The sequence below is a fragment of the Scophthalmus maximus genome, chromosome 18 (genome assembly GCF_022379125.1).
Source record: "Scophthalmus maximus strain ysfricsl-2021 chromosome 18, ASM2237912v1, whole genome shotgun sequence".
Classification (NCBI taxonomy): domain Eukaryota; kingdom Metazoa; phylum Chordata; class Actinopteri; order Pleuronectiformes; family Scophthalmidae; genus Scophthalmus; species Scophthalmus maximus.
In genome coordinates, this window is record NC_061532.1 from 8,224,113 (window position 1) to 8,245,400 (window position 21,288).

Below are 21,288 nucleotides of genomic sequence, written 5' to 3' on the forward strand. Positions count from 1 at the left end.
CTACTTGACGTGATCCTCCCCCTCACATAGAATAGAATATTGTTTCTGACGCGTGTCAGATACAAATATTACAATCATGTCAACACCCCTCCCCTCGAACAAACACCAATGTGCATTTGCATTTATCTTTTTGTATCCTATATATTCCTATTCTCCAAGGCGATGCCTTTCAGTCGTGTTGTATATAATTCAGCATCTGGCAAGGAAACAGTGGTAATTAGCATAATATGGTGTGTAGCATATCTGTGACCTTTATGGATATGCAGATAATACAAGGCATCACCAACAAGCCACGCGCATTTCCCATTTGGGCTCAGCTCTGCACCAGAGTGTACACCTACCACACTGCAAGATTCAATTTCCTTAAAGCCAACATACATAGGTTAATGAGACAATGCAAAGTCCATAGTGGAAGCCATTACGTGAGCACATCTGTGAGGAAATACACATTTCAGTTCAGTCATTCATGTCAGGCTGCAAAAAACACACCAGGAGACAGAGTTGTCTATCGTGAAGGTTTGAATAGGCTTTTGTGTCACCGTGACATCCTCCGCAGAGATGCAGCTGCTTCTCAGAAAAGTAGTATCGCATCCACTCCACACACAAACACGCACACTCACGCATGTACGCACACATCTGCGTGAGTGATTGTGCTGTCACAGGTGACAGTGAATAAACATTTAGATTAACTGCTCTCCTCTTTTTTTCCTTTAATTTTTAACCTCCATCTAGCTCAAGAATATTCTTCTCTCAACGTAAGAAACTGGAACACAACGAGGCTTTTAACATAACGCAAAGCCAGAGTTGACCTTTTTCATGAAGCCGCCTGTCAGATGATGTTTTCAAATGTTCATACATGTTTTAAGTCGCCACAGGAAGGTGGCCAGGTGCTCTTGAATAAAAAGTATTAGTAGTGTAAGGCTGAATAAATGTTCCAAAAAATTGGACCTCGAGGCCGAATGGAAATTCTGGTGCTTAGTGGATGAACTTTACTGACCACAGGATGTGATGAATCAAACTTTAAAGTGGCCCATTGCCGCTATTTAATCACTACTGAGTGTAAATGGTCCGTATTAGAATGTAGACAATATAGACTCGATGGTTGGAGTAGATCTGAAGGTTCTCTTTCTTCAAGTTATATTCTTTGCCTTATTTTACCCTTTGTTCCTTCTCTATTCATTTAAATTGAAATGGAAATTGACTAGACATTTTGGTACCTGAGTCAAATGCGTGGAAGCACTTAGCGAGCGAATGAAGGTTCACTCACTGGTTGCAGTGCTACAAACACAGTGTGTTGAAACAAGTGGTGATTCAAGGTTTCTTTCTGAGGCTACATGAAGAGCATCTAGTTAAACTATTCCTAAAAACATCAGCCCGTGAAAATTACTTTACAGAAATAAGGCAGCTATTCCTCTTTAACTGCTTAAAATTAATGAAGAATTAATTCAAAATTAATGAGGGATACGTAAGTTATTAACAGGTACAGGTTGTAAGTGGAAAGAAATGGATCAATACGTTTATCTTTTTTTTTTTTTTTTCATTAAATAGCACCACTGTCTGAAATACAAAACTGACTCTCACCATTTGTTTAATGTTGTGAAAAATCTGATTTAGTCTATCGGGAGGTCATCTGCAGAAAATTAGAGGAAAGACAACACAGACATACTGCAACACTAACTGTACATCAAACATCAATGAAGGCTACGATGCAAGGTGTAAAGGTGCATTCTCATTTTAAAATCCACTGCTCTCAGCACTTTTCGACGTAAATGTTTAGATTCAGTTTCCACAAGCACAGAACTAAAACATTAGTTAACCGGGGAGTGAAAAAGTGTCTGATTAAATCTGAGTGGTCACCTTTCTGTCCCTATACATTTCCAATACTTTTTCCCTGTGGTGACTCAGCTTTCCCTTGTTTCAACACAGGCCTGCAGTGCACGTCAAAATAGCCAGTCCTGCATATGTGCACTCATGCATATTTTAGAATTGGTTTCCTCGCCGCCTCCTCCACATTCAAACCTCCTTTCCTGCCATTTTATCTGACCATAAATATTAAAGAGCAAGTACTCATTCCTGTAAATCGACTACATTTGTGTACAAGAGAGATAAGTGGGCATTACTTCCCCTGGTCGTGGTAAATTTTGCTGGGCAGTTGCTGTGACTAAAATGGTGCTTGTTCCTTTATGCATGGGAGAGAAGCTAAAACTAGAGGTATTTTTAAAAAGGGACTGCGGTGAGTGTTTGAGGTGAGAAAGTGCAGAGTTGGGAGACTTCATCGCGTTGTCACTCTCCCCTCTACAGTTCTGAAAACCAATCCATGGCACAAGTCACATGAATCTTTAAAAAGGCTCTGCATGGAGACAGAACTTTCCCATTTGCTGTGGAGGTAAAGTCTGTCTTCAACTGTTGTTACACAATTTCCTCAACGTCATTAATATCCTACAAAGGTATTGCTGTTTTTATGAATGTGAGCACTGCACTTTAGGTAGACACAAATCCCAAACGCCCGTGCAAACCAACATTATAGCCTTGTAAAATTCCTCTGCCTTTGTAAAGTAAGATAAAGCCATTGCAGCTCAAGGTCCACTTACTAACTCCTTTTCGGAGGTTAGAGTATTGTCGGATGAGCTTCATTAGCAGATTGAGTTTGCTCAGTTGTTATGGAGATGGATCTGTTAACATGGGAGCTCAAATCTATCTCCATGACAACCTAGGTCTTTTTCTGTCTTTTTTAAAAATGTCTCTCTCCCTTGCTTACTAGGGCTGTACCTAAGTCAGACTTTTTCATCACAACATTCTGGTCCTCACCTGCTCCTGAAAGGGCTGTCAAAGATGACATTGCACTAGATGGTAGTAGAGGAAGTGGAGCTAGTTTCTGGTGGCTAATGGCTTTCATGACTCACAGGTCAGGTAGGTGGGCCCCCTCAGCAGCATTGTGCTAATGGCTGTAGGGAGGTCAGTACCAGCTCTGGACTTGAACTTACATTCAGGATCTGATTAGAGAAGCAAACGGAGGAACACGTTGCTCAGCCTTCTGTTTCAACCTATTTCCGTTAGTTGATTTTGTACTTCAGTGAATTTGAGACAAGACTATGTTTGTAAAAATAAATACAACGAGGCGGCTATGAAAAGAGCGCTGTGATATGACTGATACAATGGCTCCTCGGACTGATCCTCTCAGTTAATTTACTGTCAACGCTCAAGTGCCACTGGTAGTTATTATCATACCAATGTGCGTTTTGGTTTTCTGATATGTATCATCCTAACAATATTGTGAACTCCATCCACTGATAATAGCCATGGGATGTGGTCAAAAAGCTCTGAGGGAGTGAGTCTTGAGGTGTTACTGTCACACTGCTATTTCCAACGTCAAGAGTTAGCTTTCATGCTAAGCTTCATGAACATTATGCAGTTATATTTCAGTTGAGAGGTGTGGATTCAACTCCTTTGGGTTTTTTTTAGTTTGAGGCAACATCACAACTATTGTCTGAAAATTCCGAAAAGTTTCATTGAGTGATCTCTGTCTGAATGAATAATAACTTAGTTGAATTTCATATTGTTTAGAGTTTGCACTGCATGTTAAATATTCAGGGCTCGGAGGCAGATGCAAGATTTACAGCATACCACATCTTGTTAGCATGGACTATGTGGCATCTGCTTTGTTAGGTGCCAACTAAAGCAAGGTACGATGAGCAAAATTTAAGCGCACACATCTCTGGCAAGACGGAAATACTAGTGATATTTTTAAAAGCATTGCCAGTATCACAAGCTCTGGGGCACACAACACAAGTCAGCATATGCACAAACAAATTCTGCATGCATTATTGATGGGGTTTTTTGGAAGCGAGTTCCCCTTTATCATCATCAGAGCTTCTTGTCATTGAACCTTGATTGTGGCAACATGCCAAGGAGTGAAACACCCGCTGACACTTGCAGGAGGTACTTTCTTCATCGTAAAATCAAGCGAGGAAAAAGTTCTGTTTGTGCTTACATTTGCATCACAGGGCTCCTGTATCATAGGTTATCTCTCTACTCATTGCAGTTTTTTCATGTTCCTTTTTTAGTACCACAAACTCATGTGCCTTTGCCTGCAGGGAGTCTGTAAGTATGATTCTCCATAGCTTTAATAGCTTGTGGGAATAATTTGTGGCTTGTACATGAAAAGCGCAGATAATCACACAAAGAGAAAAGCTCTGGTTGAGGCCTTCTTCTACAGAGAGCTCATGTCACATGGCAGGATTACAATACTGCCTCATGGGAGCTTCTTAGCAGGGCAAAGGTACACACAGCCCTTCTGACATGCTCATACTGTATGTATGTACATGATGACAAATACACAATGGCATCACTCACAGAAGACCACAGAAGAAAGAAAAAAAAGTTTGAATGTTTTTTTCCCCCTCACTCTCTCTAGTGCGTTCTCTCTGCCTTTGTCTGGTAGAGAAGAAAGACATGTCTCATCCAATCTCCCTCGGAATCATTATCCTCCTGTTTAGCCATCAGCCCATCTCATTTTTCAGTCAGTCCTGCATGTCCCTCTCTCAGCAGGCATCATACCATGCTCTCCATCCATTGTTGCAGAGAATATCAGCATGTGAAGCTGAACTCATCTCTCAGAGCCAGATGGATGTCTCTCTAACTGCCACTCTCCTCTGCCTCATGTGCTCTGCTCAAGGTTAAACACAAAAAGCACAACAGGCATTAGCACGGCTCAGAACAAGGCATTCTCATGCGCGCACACACACACACGCACACACATGCACACACGCACACACACGCACACACATGCACACACGCACACAGACAGACAGACAGACAGACAGTCCTTAGGGCCGCAGCCCAAGAGACTGGCCCGCCTGTGCCAGTTCTGGCCATCCAGCCATTAAATCTGGCATTCATGAATGGAAATAGATTCGGCTTTCGACCAGAATTTATTCGAAAGCAAATTTGATAAGGGTCATTCACATGTTGATTCATATGCTGACAGCCAGGTTTTTACAAGGCACGTCATGATTGTTTTCTCCCCACCAAACACGGTAAACACACTGGGAAAAGAAGAGAAAAAAAGGCATTTTCGCTTGTCTCCAATCAGAGTTACAAAGTGTGGATGGTAGCGAGTGTGTTTGACTTTAGATTCATGCTCTGGTGTGTGTGTGTGTGTGTGTGTGGGTGTGGAATTAGTTGTTAGCAGGTCGGAATGATGGATGTCTTGGTTGTAAAAGCCTCATACTCGAATTTGTCAGGAAGTCCTGCAGGATTTGTCGAGAAAATCCAATGACAGCGCAGCAGTGTTTGATTTTTTATCTTTGATGGTTACAGGAATCTAGTTTTCTCTACATCACACAGAGGGAAAACACATGAGAAATGTGTTTTTGTGTGTGTGTGTGTGTGTGTGTATGTGTGTGAGCGTGCGAGATCAATTACTCTCTATTTGAGAGCTGCCTACACATATATGATACCCATCAGAAAAGCTACCGTTAAGATGTAATGTAATAAGTAGTAAACAATGGTGTCCTTGTTGAGGACATAAAAGACTCAAGTGGCTGGGGAAAGCCTGGTATTGACCTGCATTTGAAGACATGTTGCGGACCCTTAATCCATAAAAAGGATGTTGTCAGAAGGGTGATGTGATGCCAGTAGCCTGCCTGGCAAGCTGTGGAGATGGCCAAGCCCTGGAAGGCAGTCTGGCTGGTGGGACAGTATGGCCAGAGAAACTACCATCTGCTGGGAAGGGATGTGTGTTTTCTCTCTCTCTCTCTCTCTCTCTCTCACACACACACACACACACACACACACACACACACACACACACACACACACACACACACACACACACACACACACACACACACACACACACACACACACACACACACACACACACACACACACACACAAACACAAACACACACACACACACACACACACACACACACACACACACACAACCAGCTTTCTTTCCCAAGTGCTTATAATTCCACATTTTAGCCTTCATGGCCACATGTAAACAACTACACACAACTGTTACAGACTGGAACGGCATTTTTACAATCTTGATTAGGAACTAGTGTATTGAAGACTGATTTGCAGTCCACAGTGGAAATATTCTGAAATAAAATCAATGGCATAATATATCTTTTTAAGCATGCACGTGTGGGCACTGTTTGTCTGTGCTCTTGCTTCGTCTCTGGCTTATTCTTTCATTTTTTCTTTTCTCCTCACTTCAAAGTAAATCAATCTAGCCGACTAGAGAACATGCATCAAGTGGCATTCAGTCACCATGGACCAGCATTAGGTAGGAGATGCGGTACAATTGATTCAGGTGCCATGATTGTGCTGTTTATGTGGTAGGTTTGCTTGAATGATTTCAAATAATTTGACTAATTTGTGGTAAGAGAAGGTGTGTAAAGAAAGAAAAAAAACTTTTTAAGCCCTGTGTGGACACTACAGCCTCAGCCTCACTCCGCCTTCCCTTCAAGGACCATTATGAAAAAAACAACCACTTTGTTTCTAGGTCCAAACATCTAACAGTAGCCATGGTGATGGAAGTTTTCTGCTGAGGGTGGAAATGTAGTTCACACCCATCCCAAAGCAGCCACACAGTCCCTTTAATATGGAGGGAAGCTGTGAGCTTGTTTTTCATGCAGCGTGACTCTCAGTAGCAGAAGGGCTCAGTATGATAAAGTGCCACAGACATGCTGCAAAATCATGAGCAAACAATGGAGAACTGATTCGAATAAAGGGTGCATCGTGGACATGGTTTGGTTTTAAAATGCCAAGTCGCAGCCAGAGAAAAATGATCAGGGCATTATTTACTCTGATATACTGTACAAGTTCTGTTGTACAGAACAACAGAACTTGTTGTACAGAACTTGTACAACAGAACTTGTTTATCTCTTAAACTTAAAACAAGTGCGTGAGAATAAGTATGCTGACAATACCATGGGAATAGTGCATGTCTTGAGAATGTTTGCAGTCCACTGTAGGTGGCAACTACAATCCACTAAATAGTGTGGTATCAACACATCATTTTTTTTTAAATGGTGTATTAAAACCCCTGTTATAAATGTGGACATATTTCCATCATTGTGCAGTTAAAGAGCCCACCCTCGTCATCTGGCGAATGTTGATCCAAAAATTGCATTTGCGTCAGTGACAGCTCATCAGACTCAGGAGAGCGTCCCCGAGATGTGCGATAATATCAAATGCTGAACTAATCTACTGTCAATTAGTAACGTCAGACAGACCCCTCCTTCTATCCAACTGATTGTTTTTCATAGTTTATACACCTGTCATATAAATTAAATAAGTAGTAATACTTTTCGCTTTATTGTTTTTGTAGCAGCTTTAGTGCTTCCACTGATGTCAGTGGTGCTTTAGTCAACTAAATATCTTTCTAATTGGCTTTGCTTTGATAAGCAATGTCTCCAAGCCCAAGCTAAACTGACATGTCATTAAAGTATTTTATCCAGAATTTGGCCTTAGTGACAGTTTGTCACACTCTGGGCATCGTTTTCGTCTTGATTAGATGCCGTTTAAGCCCCTTCAACCTGTTCAACTGATTCAACAACTGTAATGACAAGAGTCACCGTTCATCAGTCTCATGAGATTGTACCCAGTTTACTTTGTCATATATTGATTATTCGTGTCATTTAGGCACCCCCCCCACCCTCCTCTTTTAGATGTCTACGGTTTGTTTTCACTGCTACCTCACATTCAAAATGTGTGATGACTCATTGACTTGATTTACTTAGGACGGAGTCTCTTGTCAGTTCTTAATCTACTAATCCCCTCTCCGATGTGACTGCCTCTTGTTTAAATATTTACAGTTAAGTATTGAGTCACACGCACAAACAGTGATGGCTTTATGGGAATACAAAAGACTATTGATCAATGACCATCTCTCGACAAAGGGGGTATTATTGTCTTTTTTTATTGAAGTTAAATGACGGATATGGTGAATCCTGTGTACACATCCCCCAGCAAGTGTATCCTCACTAACATTTTAAGAGCAAACAGTGAGTTGGGGATGAAGAGAGAAGGGTCAAGGAACCGCTGTATTGGCTTGATGGAGTCAATTGGTTGCATCTTGCACAAATTGAATGCTTGTTTTTCCACAAAGCCCTGAACTGCGTAATCAATGGCTGTGTACCCTGCATGACATTTAGTCAAGCAGAATAAAGCGTGTGTAGCCTGTTTAACTTTTGCCTTGGATGATGCTCTGCAGCCCTGAATGTGAAAAAATTAAATGTCTGCATCCAAATGCATACATAATTAAGACAGGGTGTGGACTTTTTGATATGTGATCTCCAGACATGACGCATCAATGAGGCCATGAGATTGATGCAGGGATTACCTCCAGTGAGTGTGCTCTGATAAAGTTGTTCTCATGAGACACCAGTCTCTCACTTTATAAGTCCTCAACTACATGGACACTTTCACAATTCAAAGAAGGGGCTTATCAGAAATGATTCGTTGACAATTCAATGTTCATTGATCAGTTTTTTTCCCAGGGAGTATGTGGCTGCTTAAATAATTGCGTCTTAAGAGTGAATCTGATGACAAACCTGTGGCATAATCTCTGAGATGAAATGAGAAAACTCAGTGAGAAACGTTAATTTCTGAGCCAATCTACTGAACTCTGATTCAAATGATGTTGATTGGAAAGTTAAAATGTGAACAAAATAGGCTTTTTGAATTTGGATCATCCTATGAATGCTGTTTTGCCAGTAAGGATTCCACTCGTTAATGCAATTTTTTTTATTCACCTGCAAGAGGTTCCTGAAGTTTCACATTCAGGGCTTTGGGATCCTCCGTTATGTCACAGATGAAAGCCTAGTCACACATCATCCTTAATCCTCAAGCTTAGTAATAGCAGTTGATTTAACAGTATGAAAGTCAATTTCCTCATGCATTATGTCGCATATGTGCAGCTCTTATAACAAGACAGCTTTTTGCACCCATGTTAAAATTAACCGTCTTGAATATTAATCTTCAAAGTAGTTTTTGCAGAATTATTACTGTATATAATATGTGTCTGGCTCATAAATAAAAGTGCCTTCAGCATTCTGTTTATCCACTTTGATGGGAAACTGACAATATGAGGTGTATGTGTAAAGTGGTACTTTGATAACAGTTGTTAATGGGCTACAGCAAGATCGGATGTCTCTCAGACTCCTGTATCACTCAAGACGAGCAGGTTGGAGAAAAAAATAATGGCCAAAACAGGTAGTAATAGCCCTCACTCTCTTAACCACTCTTCAAATAATTGTATTTTATATATTATATATTTATTATATTATTTAACTATTTATTTGTTCTTGTACACATTTTTCTAGATGATTATCTGTTTTATTTAATACTGACCACTTCACGCCTTCTTACCTCGCACCACAATGGTGGTGGACTTCTTGGCCGGGTTTCCCACATTGTTGCTGGCCACGCAGCTGTAGACCCCCGCCTCATCTGAAGTGATGGCCGGCAGCGTGAGCGTACCACCCTTCACTACGCTTCTCTGGGGCAGGCTGTCATTACTGCTGACCCAGGTGAGTATGGGGGGAGGCTCCCCACCTGTGGTGATGCACACCAGCAACACCGTCTGGCCCGGATTCACCACGATCGGATCCTCCACCAGCAGCTTGATGGACGGGGAGGCTGTGGAGGAAGAAGAGTTTGCAGTTGAGGAATGATTGGCAGAAGATGGACAACTTTGGCAGTTATGACAGTTACAGTAGAACTCTGCTGAGAAAGTGCACACCACTTCATGTGCCGGTTCAACATATATTAAGGCACCTGGGTATACTTTTGGATTTACTATAATTCTGGGCTTACTATAGAAAAGGAGTCTCAGAAACTGTCTTACCTGTCTTATTGGTGAGCCTGAAGATAACACTGCGGTCAGGGATCCCACACACATTTCTGACCGAGGCGATGCAGCTGTAGTTTGCATAGTCTTGCGGACGCAGGTTCTTCAGCTTCAAAATCTTCGTTTCCCCCTGCAGCTCAGACCAAACCAAAACTGGTATGCAAATGTGTGCAAAAACTATCAACATAATCAAGTCAAAAAAATGCAGAAAAATAGATACTGAGGAGGCGATGACAAAGGCCAAAAGGCTCCAAAGAAAGGTCCAAATAAAATACATATAAAGTTTTAATGGATTCAAAAGTTAAAAAAGGAAAGGCAGCAGAGTTCATTGATATTGCTGTAAAATCACTTTAGTATTTTTCAAGAACATTATATGTCAACTTACTCAATAGCGACATGTGGATTACCCTTTAGTCAATGGCCCTGTAGTGTTTTTACCAAACAGCTCAGCGGGGGATCCCTCCACAAAATAACAGCAATCTCACTGAATGTCAGTTTGATTCCAGCTGGGCCTGAGCCCCGCCCTGAAGGCATTGATGATGATGGGAACCTCTGATCTAACTGACTCTCGCATGATGGTGTCGGGGTCGGAGTGCACAGCAGATTAAAATGCGAGTCAGCCATACGCTGAGGCCGCTCACACACAACATGGCGATCACTTGCATCTTTCAAACCCTTTCGTATCCAATGGGGCTCAAGGATAAGTTAATAGTATAAGATTAGCCATTCAGCCCACACTCCGCTTCCTTTCTTCCCTCTGTCACCTCTTCTGCTTTCGGAGCAGATATCAGGAGATGAGGTCTCCGCTATTCAAGCTTTATGCACAGCAAGGGGCCGGAGGGCGGGGGAGTGGAAGGGCAGATTGGAAGGGAAATCTATTCGGAAAATGCAAGGGGCAGAGAAGGAATGGAAAGGACAAACATATTAAACCGAATGGGAAAGGGGGAATTGACGGACATATTGATGGAAAGATTGAACGCTAAAGCACACTGGAGCTTCGGGAACAGGATGTGTGGCTGTCGGTAAAGGGCAAAGAAATTATAGAGGAGTTTATTGTCACTATCAAGGGAAAATATTTTATCTCCAACTTTGTTGTCACTTTTAATTCAATTTCAGGGATTAAATTGTGGAAACAAAAATGAAGAATCAAAACCAGCTCGTTGAACTTTCCTACTAACAAAAAAACTTTGTGGGGCCAAGAAAATGAGTAAAAGATGCTGGCCAAAAGAGTCAGGGAAAAATGATAATTGAATCATAATTGAAATAAATGTGATGTGTACATCAGCTCAGTGGGCTTTAAAAGGTAACTTCCTCAATATCAAGACTATTTGCTAAAATAGGCATAGCAAGAAAATCCCACATACTGTAAACAACTACTGCGACGAGGTGAGGATCTGCTGAGAGATGAAAAATGGCTCCATTATACCTTTGATAATTGTGTTATTCTGAGGCACTTTGCGGGGAGAGTTATGGAGCGAGAGCTGGAAGAGAAAGACATCAGAAAGGACGGGGTTGCTACTATAAAAGCACAGCTTTGGGCCTCATTTAATTATGAAGTTGTTCAACACAGATTTTAAAATGCCACCTCTGCATTTCTACAGTAACAGTGGGAATATGAACACTTTTGTTTGGCTGTATTACAGTGCCCTGGAATAAAGAATAATAGAGGAAGGGAGGAAGGGGAAAAAAAGACGAATGGAACTCATAGATCCTGGACTGACCGGACACAAATGGTCTCAATATGACCCCGTAGGCGCGATTTGGGTCAGTTATTATTTGTTAATTGTCAGCAGATAACTAAGCCCATTTCAACTGTATCGTTGAAAAATATGTTATTAGCCCTTTATAGTGGCAAATTACCAGGAGTTTAGTCAGGATTTATTTAGGGTTGGACAAAGCTAATCTCTCAGTTTGGGTTGCACTCAAAATTTCAGACCCAATTAAAGCTTTAATAGAGGGCAGGATGAAAGAGCGAGGAAAAGAGCAAAGAGGTATGAGGAGCAGGATGGAGACGGGAGGAGCGTCTGATGAGGCCCAGTTGTTCAGTTTCTTCAGTCCCCTTCGCCCACTCCATTAGTTCCCCGCCATCTTTCTCCATTTGGCCAAACATCAATTTCACTTCCTTTTTCCTCTCTCCCTCTCTGTGTTTCTTAAACCTCTTTTCCCCTCTTGTATGTCTTTTTCTCTGTCTTGTAGATTTCCACTCTCTCTGATTCCCAATTCCACAACCACATTCAATTCCAAAACTACAATTCCCTTACTAGTGACAGAACAATCTCAGTCAGTTTCTTTGTTGACTGCACGAGGTCTCTTTTAGACCAAAGCCGCTCAGTTTTCAGATTGTAAAGAAAATCCACTTGCTCCATGGAAGGAACTGAGAACCCAATCGTTCTGCCTCTGCGAGATTATAATTCTGAGCTAGTGAAACTGATATTGCTATTCATAGTGGTTAATGAGTACAACTTTTACTTTGCTACAGCACAGCAAGGGGTAGTTTTAGGGATTGAGGTACAAACCCCCCAGTGCCACAAACTCATATTCAATAAAACATAAAGGCAAATGAAACAGCAGTCATGTTATTACACGACTTTCACAGTGATGTCACCTTTGTGACTGGGTGTATCTAGCTACTGTGACTGACTCATCACTGACGCAGGGAGAGTTACTCATTGTCACAAGAGGTTGATAAAGGTCATAATTTACATATTTGTAGAGTCTGTTTACAGCCCTGCAGCGAATGTAAATCCACAATATGTTATATGGCAATTTGATTACTGGTAACAACTACACAATGAAAACTGGTCTACATTTTTCTAGCTTTGTTTTAATGCAGTACACCGGATCACTGGATCATTTGTGAATATGGAGACAATCTAACTCAAACCCAATTCATATGCTATTTTCTTCCACGTTGCCTGCATCTTACCTGTGTGAAAAAGGGCTCGTAGATCTCCACGCCCTTGTCCGAGCCCTGCGTCAGGACCTCTCTGCCACGGTGCCAGCTGTAGCGGACAGGCGGGTTGGAATTGGCCACGCAGCGAAGGAACACCGTCCTCTCGTAGTAGAACTGTTCCTTAGCTTCTCCTATGCTCTGATGCACCGTCACCGCAGGGTCATCAAGGTCTGTGAGAGCAGCACACACGGGGCAGAGGAAGAACCGTCAATACACATTTCATTTCCGTGAGTTGTTTAATTGATGAATGAGTCGATAATTTCTTGTTCATAAATCAATCCTGCTGAACACGATTTCAGGTATTAATTTTCTTTTATGTTTGCTCAGCTGTTGCCGTGAAGACAAACAAATCCAGGGTGAGATCTTTGAACTGTGTTATCACACATTCAATCTCCCTCAATCCATGCTTCTTGATTGCGGAGGAAAGTCTGACCAAAGGGGTCAGACCTTATCATTGCATTATGACAGCCAGTTATCGGCGCGCACACATGGGGTCAATGAGTGAGGGAGGTGAGAGTTCGACTACTTGGACTACTTCAGTCAATAGGATACAACCCAAGGGCGCGTTGACATCCCAGTCAATGAACGAGCAGTGTTCCAAGTCGTGAACAACATGAGCGAGGGGACGACAAATATAGTGCAAAAACATTCTGTCTGATGGCCATCACTTCAAAGAATACTGTTTGGCTGAACCCCAGCTCGGATTTTTGGCACTCTGTCATTCGGCACATCTGCCACTGTACTCATTTCCCAGCAGATCCGATGGAAGTTTTACACCAACACGAGACAATTGGTTATTTGAGAAAGCGCTCGTGGTTGATTAAATGGATTCAAAGTTAATCATCTTACCCGGCTATCCCATTAAGCCTTGGCAAATGGTGTTCATCATAGCTCTGGTGTCTTTTAGCATGCTAATACTCGCCTTTTAGATTATGTCCATTTGCATGCTCAGAGATCGTTGGGAGTTAGCTGTTTCCCTTTCATCTCGCTCCGAGATGCAATCAGTTTTTAACACGAGCAAAAAGGCAATTTAAGGGAGAGGATGAGAGAAGCTAATGCAAGTTATCCCTCACACTAAAATTCCAACCTCTAAAGGCTGACCTTTTGCACATAAAGAGAAAGTGATTGAGTGTATTAATGATGGGGCAAGCGTATCATGGAGTGAGCAACAAGGTGGATGATTGAGTGATTGAGAGAGCTGGTGTGTGAATATGTTAGAGCAAACAGCTTACAGTAAATTAATATCCAAATCCATAACGATTATAAGCCTCCAGAGGGGGAAAAAAAAAAAAAACTACACATGCCTGAGGTATTATTAATGGATGAATTCATCACTTTTAATTCAGTAGCTGCCCAGCCCTGGATTTGCTGAGGATCAGGTTCTAATCAAGGTGCCTGTGGGCCACAGCGCACAGCATCCAGTCTTGACGCACCAGCCAGAGAATGCTGATTCCTAGGTTTCATTAAAGACATGTTCTGCCCTACAGCTCCTTAATCAAAATCTAGCAGCGGTCAATACTTCATCCAGGATCCATTACAGTGTCTCAGGTAGGAGCAATTACCTTTTGGGAGGGAGGGGGTGGGGGTGACGGGTGACAACGCAGAGCTGTTGCCCGGGCCATTTTAAAGAAGCAGATTGCTCCTAAGTAAATACACTGATTCATTATAGAGAGGAGGAGAAGAGTATGAATCCTACACCTTATCTCTGACCTTTCCCAGCTTGTCTGTCATCCGTTTCCTGCATCAAACAGTCCATTAACCAAGTGTGGCAGAAATGGAAGGATCCATTGACAGCCCTATCTACCTTGGAATACACGTGTCTTCGGGAGCTGGACCTGATGGGAGGTTGTCTCTTTTTTCTTTTCTTGTCTTGTAGTTACATGAGTGTGAATGTGTATCTGTATGTTTGTCTATTAGGTCAGGAGCGGTTTGAGCTATTAATAGGGCCAAAATGATATGCAGAGAGGAAGTGGATGCAAGAAGTGCAAAGTGATAAATATGGAAATATGGAAATGTACGCACTAGATTAAAATTTGATGAATTTCAAGCTAAATTCCACCTCCACCATCAGTCTTCCTCCTGTAAGGATGTTGCGGGCGTTCGTGTGTGTGTGTGTGTCACCCTTGTGCAATTAGCTTCCGAAGTCACGCTTGACTGATTGTGAAGCTTAAATCCCTGAGCCCAGAGGAAAACCGCGGTGTATGGGCTGCCTGCGCCAGAGTTGTTAGGGTTTGTAATTGCAGGTTTATGGATTCACAGGCCTGTAAATCTGCCCATGTACAGCGAGACGCTCCAGCGAGCTAACCTTAGCATGGGCCCTAGCACGGGGCGGGGGGGCAGCATGGCACACGAATGTGGAAACACTAGACAGTGAGTAGGAAGAGGTCTCACCTCACATGCAGAAAAGTGTAAGAATATAATGTTTTCCTCTTTTCTATTGTGTGATTAAAAACTCAAAACCCGGAGATGCCAATTTTCCTGTTTGAATAGCAGAGGGCAGATTGTTTACTTTATGGGCCTTCCAAAACATTTGTTGGACAAATAGGCACAAGCGAGTGGTTTGGATAAAAGAGAAGATGGAGACTAAAGAATGTGCTTCATTATCACATCAAACCTTAGTTCCTTCCTTTCATGTCCTCCAACCCTCTAAAAAAAAAGCGCAGACACCTGCACAAAAACTCACACTCATTACCTCACAACATCCACCCACACACACACACCTTTTTGGGGGGCTGTCTCACGGGCGTTACTCTAATATGGGTTTTTCAATTTTTTCTTGTCTTTGATGTCTTTCGCTCTCCACGCCTGATCAGCTGAAGTCACCTGGGAAAAGAACAGCTATCAGGCTCCCTGACTGTCAGCCATGAGTGACAGAGGCCTGCGATTAATTTCACCTAATCACTGACCCAGCTTGATTACCAGCGGGAGTCGCTGATCTGAATGACATTTGTGCAACGCCTTTCATGAGTAAACAGCCCTGTGTTGTCAAAGACATGCAATTTGATTTTATTTTGTGCCATGAGACACCAAGGGAGATAGACAGCGGGGGGGATCGTGGGCAGATGGAAACAGGAAAAGGAGGGTCAAGAGCGTAAAAACTTTTAAATTGCTGCTATCCAGATGCAGGGTTAATGAGGTGATGGTACTGTATAGGAGCTGTCTCCTACCCTCACTCCAAATAACGGTTACTTGCCCTCTTTGTAGGGCTTTTTTTTTTTTTTTTGCAGAGATCTGGGCACGAGGCATAAGCGATTAAAAAAGTTATTAGCTGGCGAGCTGCCCTGTGAAGGATCTCACCTTCAAGCCTCTTTTTTTAGAAGCCAGAGTCTAAGAGCAAATCATAAAAAAGGAGAACCACCTTTGATTAAATATCCAAGTTATAAGAGGTGAACTTGTGGATATTCAGGCTCTTTTAGACATTAAGACTGTCTTATGAAAATGTGTCTCAGGCCAGATTAAATGCCCATCAAAGGCATCTGTGGATTTTGAAGGATTTTTTATATATATATAATATTTTTCCCTCAATAAAAAGTGACACAATGTGTAGAAAAGACTGAATATGAGATTCAGCATCCGTGATTATTCCCTGCTAATGCATAATGCATGGGATTAATGCACTGTAGGAAGGCCTAAAATTGCAAACAATATGCAACATCAGTATATTGAGTGTAAACAGTACATGAAACAAGAGAGCACAAATAAAACATATAACAGATGGTGTGTAATGTCAGTTGAATTACACTTAAGTGAATGGTGCACTTAAATCCATTTCATGAATGTGGGTCGAAAGGTTAGAGAGCTATATTGGTGATATATAACATCGCTGTCTTGTGGAGGCCTCTGACGGAATATGTGAATGCCACATGTAATTTACTGTCAGAACATTTCCTTTCCCCACATCTCTCAACACCTTGGGAACAGTGACCTCTATCTCCTGGCTACACTCCTCCCTAACTAGCTCCTGGTATTCGCTGTCCGCTGTAGCTTCCTACTTAAGTGTGATAGTGGTGGAGGATGGATGTGTTTGCAGGGTGGATAAGGACACGATGCATCAATTTCTGCAATAAGTTCATGCTGACAATGGCGCCTGTGAAACAGAGATATCTCAGCAAACCGAATATCATTCTGTAAGACATGAGGTATACGAACATGAGCAGCTTCCCCTTCCCGCACCGCTCTCTTCAGTCCGTGTGTCATACCTGACTTTGACAGGACACATGCGCTCAAACCGTGACTGGACACGTCATAAAGGAAGGAAGCTAAGTGCATTTCGCCACACGATATAAATGGTAACACAAACATGGCTGGTGATCCAGCAGTGACTGATATCTTACGACATCATGACTGATTAGTACTCGTCACCAGGCTGACAGCCTGGCAGACCATCTGAGTAAAAGCCGACTGAAATCTACCATGCATGCATGTGGTATGTTCACATTAACCTCGAAAAGGATTACTGAGAATAACCAGATTCAGGTGTTAATTCAAAGCATTTGAAATATCATAAAGCATCTACCACTAGCCACTGCTTGTCTAAATGAAAGTTAAGGCTGCCCCTGTTAACACAATAAACTGAATTAACAGCTGTGAGGGTCTTTGTTATCTTGTAAACTTAATAGATTGATAACTGGTTAAATAGCAGACCTTTTGGGGGAAATATGGTTATTTTTTTTTACACAAGATACAGTGTGTTACTAAAGCAATTCTATTGAGATGATGAGTCATGCATGAAAAAAATGTAAATCAGTATTCAATTTTTAAATTAAGACATTCATTTAGCTGCTAAAAGTTACTTGCATTTACAATTTCTACATGACAATAACTGTAAAAGTGTGTGTTTTCCAGGCTTTAATGTTTGAAGTCCTGAATTGAAAATTAATCCGTGAGGCAGTTATCAGGGGTCACACCAACCCTGTTTTAATACACTGTAAAGGGACAGGCCTTTTGAGATCAGGGGTTTATACAAACAACTCTTCTGTCTCTGCCAGAAACACAGTGAGGGGGGGGGGTTAAGGTTTGTAAAGGGCAACACACCACCCCTGCCATAGCTGCAGCTTGGCTTGCCTCAGTGGTGCTGTGAAACAAGTGCTGAATTATTCATGAGGCATTTCCACATTGCTGTGTTAACTTGTACTTAAACATCCAGTGAGGGGAGGGGGGAAGAAGCTGCATTCCCCTCATTCTCCATAAAATCTCCTTTACTTGACTTCTGCAGCCCCTTACACTCTCTCTCTAGCCATCATAGCACTGACCATTAAGGCAATAAGGTAATGGTAACTAACTCCCTCTCGGAGGCCACAGTCATCAGGCCTGGTTAAGTGTAATCACCGCCAATTAAAGTAGCTATGCAGAATGGAGTAAATGGAGCGATAGTGAACGATAGAGCATTCTACATTGTTGATAGTAAATGGATATAGAGGACAACGGTCTCGTTAACATTGCAAGAAGATGCTGTAATGTACAGTAAAGTGGGCTAATCCCCTCAAGCCACTGGCTGCTAAAGTGTAAAAAAACCAAAACAAAACGGTTTTAGATTATATGCAGAATGGATGTAAAAAAGCATTTTATTTGTGCCATAAACGACAGATTTTTGATTCCATATTTTGCCTTAAAGTCGATGCTATGCAAATAGAGGATGCTCATCCTCACAGAGTGGATAACGTCTCCCTCCAGCCAGATGAGGTCCTCCTGTGCCATAACTGGGCTGTTTCAACGCTTTCTTAAAGAGCTGGAGCTTTGTTCAGGAAGCTGCAGCCCACTCCTCGGGGCTGCCGCACCTCCATATTCCTCAGTGACAGTGCCTTTCCAATTACGCTGTCTATGGAGGAACACCGCAGGTCCGCGGGTGTGTGCAGAAAAAAACATTGTGTGTGTGTGTGTCTTTGTGCACAGGTGGACAATGTGTTTGATAAATGGAGGGGCAGATATCAGAAGCCTCACAGAAGAGCCTGTAACCCCTCACTTCCTCCCGGTGATGGAGATGAGGAAACAATGAGGCCCGGTTCTCCTCTGTGTGTGTGTGTGTGTGTGTGTGTCCGTGCGAGTGTGCGTGCCCATGTTAGGGGATAAGTGGTAATGAATCTCCTCTTCATCCTCTCCCTCAGACAGTGGCGTCTGCCTCACCCCATCTCCTCTCTAATTCGTCTACCTAGAAAACAAGCCGGCCGCAGACCACTGGTCTAAACAACAACACCATCTTGAAACCAACCATCGAGAGGGAGGCGAAGCACCAGTGACATAATGAAGTTCTTTTCTGGTTTCTGGTTTAATGACCCACCCTTTTGTTTGGGCTGGACAAACAGCAACAGGGGATGGGAGAGCTTTCCCTGAATGATGGCATGGAGTTGTTTTACTTTAAATTAAAAGGAGACCATATATACACAGTTCTGATTTTGCCTTTCAACATTTCAGGCCTTTTTCCCTCATGAGACTTCTTCAAACATCTTATCATTCACAGCCAGTCATTAAATGCTGCTTTGCTTCAGAAGCCAGTTTTCCAGTGATTCAATGAGCAGTATTCAACATCAATTAGGATCATTATCCCTCATGAATTTTGCTGTTTTCATTTCCTATAACTCAGGAGTACAGAACGTCTGACCTGCAAGCCAATTCATGAATACAAAAGAAGCAAAAAAGTAAATCAAATAAAAACATTTTCAGTGATAAAAGAAAATAACATGAAATAGTATAGTAACGTGTCCTTCAGACTGGTCCGTTCTGGCAGTATGCCTGTCAAATCAGTTAGGTCATCACTGACAAGCATCATAGCGACTTTCAAGAAAAGAAAAGTAGATGTGGAATGTTGCACTTTCCAAGATGAATGGACTAAAAAAGATGTCATTACAGCTCGAAACGAAGAACAAATGCAAGAGCATATGCCCTTGCTGGAGTTTAGGTTCTCCAACGAGCAGCTTTCATGAGACCACATTCTGACAGACACAATGTCACACAGGAAAGTTAGTGAGCTATTAGCCAAGAAGCTGAAACCTCATTCAGAATGTGACTTTGTGAAGGAGCTTTGTTGTCGTTGCAACTTCCAATTAGAAGTTTGGAATTATTGCTCTTAGTTTGAAATGATGACACAGTCACCAGCATTCGCTCCCTGATTGGTTCTTATCAGTGACGATTCGACTACCGGCGGTGGAGACAAAACATTCTCAAAACTGATATGGAGTTGAATACTGGACAGAGATCGTTTTTGTTTTAAAACACTGAATAAAACGTAGTAATATGGATGTGAAAGTGTATGAGGCAGTGTATGAATGTGACTGAAAAAGTGCGGTATATAGCAGCGCTGTATGAATGTGTGTGAATGGGTGAATGTGACTTGTCCTTTAAAGCGATTTGAGTGGTCAATAAGACTAGAAAAGCGCTATATAAATACTGTCCATCTACCATTTAGGCAAGTTGGCTAAACACAGCTGCTAGTGGTATCATCTCCCTCACTACCATCCGACATCAGACGCCTTGCAAAAGAGAATCAGTTCCAACCATCGCATAGGAGAGGTCAGAGTGTATTTGTTCACGGTCCATGATGTTATAAAAAAAGGGTTCCTTGATAAGAAAACGGTTCAACAACCCTACTTTGGAAGTTGTTGTCCATATCCAAACTACTGGAGAACATAAATAAGAAGGAGATGTCAGCACATCATCTGTGGCCTTTTCTAACCCAGGGAGAACATGTTGAACAAAAAGGATTTAAGAATTAAATTCTACTAGACATAATGACTTTGCCTACACAACACAAACACACTGAAGAATGTTTCAAGCTCCTGATGAGGAGAAAAACAGAGGCAAGAGATGAGGTTGACTTCTCTACTCTGATTAAGCGCCCCTCCCCACAGCAAGTCCCTGAAAGAATAATGGGCAGTCGTGAACTGGCTTTACCTCCATTAACAACACCAGCAAACATTTACATAATGTACACATAATGTGCTGAATCATTCTATCCTGATTCAAACAAGGCTCCGATAACTCAGCCCGGCTGTATCACACCATTCATCACACCAGCTCATTTACATCCAAAAGCACTTAAGAGCCGCTGCACATATATCTTTGTCTAAATACATTATAGGATCTTTTCGAAAGATTGTATAATACATCTCCTGGTATCATATAGTATCACATCATGCAGAGACACTAAGACATGCCACTGCCATTTCTGGCACATAACTGTTTTTAGTATGAACACTGAAGATGGATGTGTCATGTGAGGTTTTGTTATGTTTGAATTCAATTTAAAAAAAACATGAAATGAGCTTGAAACTAATGGAATAGAAAAAAAAAGGATTTATTTTACACTCATTCAGTTTAAATTTTTCCTCAATTTTTCGCATGTATATGTGTCACACAGAACAAAAACATAACAGGTTACGCAAATTGACAGTTACTTAAGTCCCTCCTCAAAAAACAGCGATGATCCAATCGCAGCTTAGCAGCCCTGACTAGGCACAGAACACTACCTTCATTA

At 41.9% G+C, this 21,288-nt stretch overlaps 1 protein-coding gene across 4 annotated transcripts in view; it reads right to left on the minus strand.

The window, feature by feature from the left end:
• LOC118290204 (MAM domain-containing glycosylphosphatidylinositol anchor protein 2-like) overlaps nucleotides 1-21,288 on the minus strand; it is a 150,909-nt gene that overhangs the window by 67,277 nt on the left and 62,344 nt on the right. For all 4 annotated transcript variants that reach the window (XM_035617700.2, XM_035617699.2, XM_047328771.1 and 1 more), the window contains exons 4-6: nucleotides 12,792-12,988; nucleotides 9,863-9,995; nucleotides 9,385-9,654 (exon numbers count right to left, since the gene is read on the minus strand). In XM_035617700.2, the coding sequence (XP_035473593.2) occupies nucleotides 9,385-9,654; nucleotides 9,863-9,995; nucleotides 12,792-12,988 (600 nt within the window). The remainder of the gene's footprint in view (nucleotides 1-9,384; nucleotides 9,655-9,862; nucleotides 9,996-12,791; nucleotides 12,989-21,288) is intronic.